Below are 7,658 nucleotides of genomic sequence, written 5' to 3'. Positions count from 1 at the left end.
TCTTTTCATTGGAGAAAAGGAGGAGGAGAGGGGACCTAATTGAGGTATACAAGATAATGAGAGGCATAGATAGAGTCGATAGCCAGAGACTATTTCCCAGGGCAGAAATGGCTAGCACGAGGGGTCATAGTTTTAAGCTGGTTGGTGGAAAGTATAGAGGGGATGTCAGAGGCAGGTTCTTTACGCAGAGAGTTGTGAGAGCGTGGAATGCGTTGCCAGCAGCAGTTGTGGAAGCAAGGTCATTGGGGTCATTTAAGAGACTGCTGGACATGCATATGGTCACAGAAATTTGAGGGTGCATCCATGAGGATCAATGGTCGGCACAACATTGTGGGCTGAAGGGCCTGTTCTGTGCTGTACTGTTCTATGTTCTCTATGTTCTATGACTATGTAAACAGCATAACAGACAGTAAAAGGTGCTTGTATGTTTTGCAACTACTCCTAATACCAAAAATAGCAGTACGCAGTAAATGCTTGTCCCATATTACACAATTAGAAACTGAGTGTTGTGATCCAAAACAAAACATGCTGTAGAGAGTTAAACTAGATTATTTTGACTTTAAGCTTTTGACTCTAAAACAAATAATCTTGATTCAGCCTGGCTGCATAAAATCTCTTCTGACAGTAGGTCAACAGAAATGGGGACCAGGAGCATTGCTTACTGTGTGGTCTAGCAAATAATACCTACTTCATTTGCCATTCAAAATCAGAAGTCTCACCACCCAACAACCCTACCCACAAACAGTAATGTGCACTACTTATAAACTACACTTGCCTTTTGTTTTAAACAAAGTAGCCCAGCATTGAGGGACAAACAATAACATGCACAGGCACATCAAAATACAAGGTATTGCTTCTCATTATAGCAACATAGTGATTACATTTTCTCGTATTTCTTTGGAATGCAAGGTAAGGCCACATTTAACTAAGAACTTGCCAAATAACTCGGCTTTCATTTCAGAGATCACAATGAGTATTTCTCCGAGATCACAATGAGTATTTCTCCATATCTTTTCAATTAATTAGTTTATTAGTTATTGACATAAATAGGTGGAAACATTAAGTAATTTAAATAAATCTCTCAGTTTCACAGAAATGTAAAAACAAACAGTAACCATACATACTAAAGGAACTGTAAAACATTTTCCAGTTATTAACAGCATGACCTGCCTCTAATAGGTTATTTGAATTAGTTGCATCAGCTGTTTATCAAGATCAACATAAGACTTTAACAAATATGTGTTCCACCAAAATGTCACCATAAGAACCAAAGTTATTTCTATGGGATTAACTATTTTTTTTTAGTTCACCTATTCGATAACATAAATCACATTTATTTTCAATCAGTTAAGAAATATTCAACATGGGCCACATATTGTGCAGTGAATTTAATGGAGGGATGGGGGGTGAACTGGCTGAAGTTAAAAGCAGCTGTCCCACAATGATATTATATCGGTTGGGGGGAGGATTAACAATCTCAGTGCGACGCTTCCTCCACTCTGTGAAAAGAAGCCCCACTCTCGAGAATTACCAGCCAATCCGATTGGTCGGAAGCTTTTGCAGTTGTAAAAGAAACCAACATGGACATTGGGTGTAGCTGAGTCCGAGATTTTTAGCAAGAGCGATTGGCATCCCAGGCAGGGTTGGGAAGGAAGTTGGGTTTTGGACGTGGGGGGACTTCTCACAGAAAAGGATCTCTCTACATTCCCACCTTTTCACAAGGGTTGATGAAAATGCAACCTGCCCAATTCAATCCAAATTTCATCCCAACCACATTATGGCAGAAGTGGCATTACGCCCATAATTGCCCCTTAATGGAGCAGTAACAGGCCTCAAAAGTGCCAAGGATCAGATAGGTGGGGCTTGGGTACAATGTGTACGCACACCTAATTATGAAGAATTCATCAGGAGTAGATGTGCTGGGTTAGTCATGTGCCATATTTTACATGATGCATTAACAGCAAAAACATACCCGGCATGGGAGCCACAAAATTCATCTCTGTAAGTAGAGGGCACCCTGTTAAGATTAAACAGCGTAAATCCAACAGTTAGGTAAATCAAGACATTGTGGTTAGATCATTGCAATCCAATCCATTGGCCATTAGCAGTAGGTTGCTAATGTTACAAAGTTGCCTAGAGTATTTGGTTCCTTTAAGAGGTAAAGTGCTTTTCTAAGCTTAGAGATTTACATAGAAAATAAAGTGTCTGTATGTAGCTGAAGATGTACAGCTGGGTCTAAAATGGAAACATATATCAATTGTCTGTGTAAAGCGTTCGGCTTGTTTTGATGTTTTGGCAATTGGCTGGAATCGGCCAAGTGAATTTAAACTAAGCACTTAGCGAGTGAAAGCCAACTGAATTTAAATCTGATGGTTTTGACAACCTCGGACCAATGCTGTTGTAAGAAAATTGATATGTCGTCCAAGGTATACAAGGAGAGGATTTTTGAAAATTGGTATGAGAGCGAACTACCAGCTCTTAAAAGAAATCACTAAGCTCTCTAAGAAAGCACTATCTTATCCATAAAGGGTACCATGGCACTTCTAACTAAGAGTCTTCACAGAGAAAACATCCCTGACAATGGAAAACAGGCATTTATGACTTGAGAATATCAGAAGGCTGGAGAGACAGTGGAGAAGGCAAAGCATTCTGGAAGACACATTGTGTGTGGGCTTTTGAGAGACTAATTTTTAATTTATCTATTTTCTTACTACTTGGGTTATATCATTGGGACTTGTGGGTATTGGAATAGCATACTAGTCAAATTTTATTCAGATAGGATATAGTTACGAGTTGGGAGGAATTGTTCAGTATGTTATTAGCTCAGTTAATTTGTTCACTGTTAAGATTAAATAAATAAATTGGTTACTTGTTACTTATAAAGTGAATATCTGGGATTTTCTTTCATTTAACCTCTCTTCTCTGTAACAGTTTGGGGGCTGAAGTCTGGAATCTGGCTGGTTTATGTACGGGATCTGAATAGATCTGGACAGATTAAAACAGACTTGGGAGATCAGTGTCCTAGATGTTTAAATAAAATTTAGGCGAGAAAAATCTGTTTAACTTCAGTTACTTGTGGTTGACTAAATCAAAAGTGTGGGAAATGGCTCCTAACATTGCTGAAGGGGTTCTGGGGTTTGAATATGCTTCCCAAACTTTGCCAAGAAAGTTTAGAAAAACAGAGGAAGCATATACTTTTAGAATGAGCGAACAGGGTAGAATTGGTTTTACCTTGGGATAAGCGGAAAGCTGAAATTGTGATAGATAACAAAGTGTGGGGCTGGATGAACACAGCAGGCCAAGCAGCATCTTGGGAGCACAAAAGCCGATGTTTTGGGCCTAGACCCTTCATCAGAAAAGGATTTTCTGATGGAGGGTCTAGGCCTGAAACGTCGGCTTTTGTGCTCCCAAGATGCTGCTTGGCCTGCTGTGTTCATCCAGCCCCCACACTTTGTTGTATTGGATTCTCCAGCATCTGCAGTTCCCATTATTTCTGATCACAATTTCAACCTCACTGCGAAGCGTCTTCCAGGATGCCTAACCTGAAGAAGTTACCCTCCTCCCCTTTTCTGATGAAGGGTTGAGGTCCGAAACGTCAGCTTTTGTGCTCCTAAGATGCTGCTTGGCCTGCTGTGTTCATCCAGCTCCACACTTTGTTATCTTGGATTCTCCAGCATTTGCAGTTCCCATTATCTCTGAAATTGTGATACAGCTGGTCAAGTATTTAGGTACATTAGAGAAGCAGGCAAGTGCAGTGGAGTTGGAAAAGCTTAAATGGAAAATTAGACAATTGGAGTTAGAAGAGCCAGGGACGAAGGGGAAGAAAGTGAACTGAAATGGTTTGAATTACAGTAAAAAGCAGAGGGAAAAGAAAGAATTGCTCTAGCCAAGCAAAAAGAAAAAGAGAGAGCAGAAAGAGAAAAGAGAGAGAAGAGAGGGAGAAAGAGAGAGAGTTTGAACTTCAGAAGTTGCAAATTAAACAGGATAACCAAAGTAAAAGGACTGAAATGAAAGTTGATAGATCTGAAGTCAGACATCTCACAGTTGGAATATGTATCTGAGGTGAGAGAAAGATTAAACAGAGTTGATGAATTAGCTAGACAGCATTTGAAGATGGCACAGCATCTAAATGAAGCAAGAAGCAGATAAAGAAATCTAAGACTTGTACGTTTGCCTATGGGGATAAAGTATAGGTGTCATTACCAGTGGTAGAAGATCCCTTCAAAGTAATGTTTAGTGGTCATTATCGGATTGAGAAGTTGAGTTAGGTAAATTATCTGGTAAAGATGCCAAATAGGAAAACACTTTATCGGGTATGTGAATATGCTGAAACCTTACTATGGCAGGGACAGGGAACTGGAGAAGCAGGTATTAATCACTGCCCCTCAGATTAGGAATCAAATCCAGATGATTTGGGTTTTGACGTACCTCAAAATAAGTTAATTAATGAGGATGTCCTAAGAGAATAGCATACCAGTTGAATTTTGTTCTGGTAGGAAATAGTTAGCAGTTTGGGGGAAATTGTTCAGTTTGTTAGTAGTTCTGTTAATTTGTTTATTGTTAGTGTTAAGTAAATAAATTGTTACTTATTACTTATAAAGTGAATTCCAGGGACTTTCTTTCATTTAACTTCCCCTGCTCCATAACACTAATTACAAATCCAGGTTTGGAAAATAACATGGGTTCTGCGTACGGGTTCAGAAGAAGGATCACTCAACCCGAAACATTAATTCTGATTTCTCTCCACAGATGCCGCCAGACCTCTTCAGCTTTTCCAGAAATTTCTGTTTTTGTTTGTGATGGAAAATTACAGTTCTGTTTTGTAACTTGGAAGCTGTGTAACAGACTGCCTAGCCAGTGTTGGGTTTTGTGACATCTACCATGGATTTTAAAAGATGGTAAATTATAAGAAGAAGTCAATATTGAGGGAGGGAGCTGCATACCCAATTTTGAGGTTCCAGAAAAGAATACATTCAAGTATGAGACAATGTGAAGAATCCTGATTTTAACACAGTAGGGAAGCAAGGAGTAGGAAGACAACAAATAAAATGGCACATTTGAAACCTGGGAAAATGGAGAAAGCTCTTGGGTTTGGGAACCAGAGTCCTCCATCAACAGACACTGATGGATGGATTGTATGATTCAGTTTTGATAAAGTGAGTAATCAAATAAAAATGACACATTTTTCATTAACATAATTACTAACATTGCTCTTGTCACATAAGATCATTGGGAACCACCTAATATTGATTTTGACTAAATGCATTATTTTGATGTGTAAGACTTAAGGCTCGGTATGTACCAGACAGTTGTTTATTGATTAAAAAACTTCCTTACGCCGATATATTCTGTGCAAATGTTTTGCTAGACATTGCTATGGACAGTTGGAATCTTACTGAACAATGTGTTCCGTTCGTCCTCTCTGTATTTTTCTTCAAGTCTTAGTTTATCAATGTCCCCATACCTCAGTGCTCCGGAGGAAAAGAAAGGGTTCGAACTCTTCCTAAGTTTGTCAAAGAAACTGAAGTCAACCAGATATTTCCCACTAGGGGACAGTGACATAAGAGGGACAAACTCATAGCCCCAAAGAATCTCCTCTGGCACATACGAGGTTCTGATCTGGCAAGCGGCTCCTGTAGACTCCATTGTGGCATTTAAAATGACAACTAGCTCAAAGTCTTTATCCCTTAGATTTGCCGATGCGTATCTGTTCAGTGGGCTCTTCTCATCAATAATGTGATAAAATGTCAATGGGAAGGTGAGGAAAGGGCTCTCAGAACCAGCGTCCACCTGGAAATTCACGTTTGCCTGCCTGAGTTTGATGGTCTCACCTTCCTCGGTGATGTGATTATGCAGGAACTTCCCAGAAAGCTGACACTGAAGCAGCAGACTCTTCCTCATGTTAGCAACCCGGATCATGAGGCAAAGCTTGTTCTTGTGTATGGCAATGGCAGCATGGTAGCTAAACCTGATCGTCTCAGAGCGTTTTTTTGGCCTTGCTATCTTTGCCAGAAAAGTACCAGTGACGAAGATCTCCGCCAAGGTGGTAATGACCAACTGAACGATTAACAAGATAATGGCGAATGGGCATTCCTCTGTGATACAGCGGAATCCATAACCAATGGTCGTCTGGGACTCCAGGGAAAACAAGAATGCTCCTGTTAAAGTTTCGATGTTGACTACACAAGGTGTGTGGTTAGCTGGGGGATGCAATAGCTCTAAATCTCCATGTACAAATGCTAATGCATACCAGAGAATGCCAAAAAGGAACCACGTAATCACAAAAGTTGCCGTGAAGAGAGTTAGCTTGTAACGCCACTTCATATCAATGACAGTGGTCCAAAGATCCTGTAGGTAAAGGAAGGCCCAGCCATCCACTTGGTCAATTTTCACATTGTTGTGGCCATCTTTTGACACGACACGCCGTTTTGCAACTTGGGAGATCATGCTAATGTTCTCAGTGTTCTCCATTTTCAAAGATAATGATCTAACAGAAAGAAGGACAACAAATGGTTTGTTATTCGGGAAGTGTTTTGCCAAGCCAAACCGTCAACATACAAAACAGTAACTCATACAGAAACATACACGGAAGGCGTTATTCTACCCACTTTGCTTCTTATAATCTATATCACTATTACCCTCTACACAAATCTATTTACATTTGTCCGCACCATTCCCATATTCCTTAAATGTCGCTTCTTTTATCCACGTATTCAAGCTAATCTTAAATACACACTACCTGCTGTGGACTAAAAGGTTAACTATATCTGTACTTTAAGAACAGTTATTGAGCATTTGCAGAAGAAACTAAGTCACAGTCATTCCAGATCACGTTGAACTGAAGCCCGAGACTGTAAATTTCCAGCACAATATCCTCTCTTACCATGCCTTACAAGCAGTCATTCTTAATAATGCCTGTTAGGAGTGCTGACCTCATATTGCAACATGGTGGCAGTGGTGACAGACTCATACCAGTCTGCCACCCCACACAAAGGGCACCTCAGGAACCTGACAATGTCTTGTGTGAGCAATGAATTCTGCCCTAGATAACAAAGTGTGGAGCTGGATAAACACAGCAGGCCAAGCAGCATCTCAGGAGCACAAAAGCTAACGTTTCGGGCCTAGGCCCTTCATCAGAGAGGGGGATAGGGAGAGGGAACTGGAATAAAGAGGGAGAGAGGGGGTAGCGGACCGAAGATGGAGAGAAAAGAAGATAGGTAGAGAAGAGAAGAGAGTATAGGTGAGGAAGTAGGGAGGGGATAGGTCAGTCCAGGGAAGACGGACAGGTCAAGGAGGTGGGATGAGGTGGTAGGTAGGAAATGGAGGTGAGGCTTGAGGTGGGAGGAAGGGATGGGTGAGAGGAAGAACAGGTTAGGGAAACGGAGACAGGCTGGGCTGGTTTTGGGATGCAGTGGGGGGAGGGGACGAGCTGGGCTGGTTTTGTTCTGCAGTGGGGGGAGGGGTAGAACTGGGCTGGTTTTGGGATGCAGTGGGGGAAGGGGAGATTTTGAAGCTGGTGAAGTCCACATTGATACCATTGGGCTGCAGGGTCCCAAGCGGAATATGAGTTGCTGTTCCTGCAACTTTCTGGTGGCATCATTGTGGCACTGCAGGAGGCCCATGATGGACATGTTGTCTAGAGAATGGGAGGGGGAGTT

The 7,658-nt window shown here is 41.2% G+C and overlaps 1 protein-coding gene across 10 annotated transcripts in view; it reads right to left on the bottom strand.

Annotated features, from left to right (window-relative positions):
- Window positions 1–3,409: 3,409 nt before the first annotated feature.
- The window catches only part of kcnj15 (potassium inwardly rectifying channel subfamily J member 15), a 38,877-nt gene continuing 34,628 nt past the window's right edge, over window positions 3,410–7,658 (bottom strand). For all 10 annotated transcript variants that reach the window (XM_059650158.1, XM_059650159.1, XM_048541115.2 and 7 more), the window contains one exon: window positions 3,410–6,487. In XM_059650158.1, the coding sequence (XP_059506141.1) occupies window positions 5,365–6,487 (1,123 nt within the window). In that variant the 3' untranslated portion in view covers window positions 3,410–5,364. The remainder of the gene's footprint in view (window positions 6,488–7,658) is intronic.

This window comes from Stegostoma tigrinum, chromosome 12 (genome assembly GCF_030684315.1).
Source record: "Stegostoma tigrinum isolate sSteTig4 chromosome 12, sSteTig4.hap1, whole genome shotgun sequence".
In the NCBI taxonomy this organism is placed as follows: Eukaryota; Metazoa; Chordata; class Chondrichthyes; order Orectolobiformes; family Stegostomatidae; genus Stegostoma; species Stegostoma tigrinum.
Note: the sequence above shows the minus strand (reverse complement) of the source record. Positions and strands in the feature narration are given on the sequence as shown.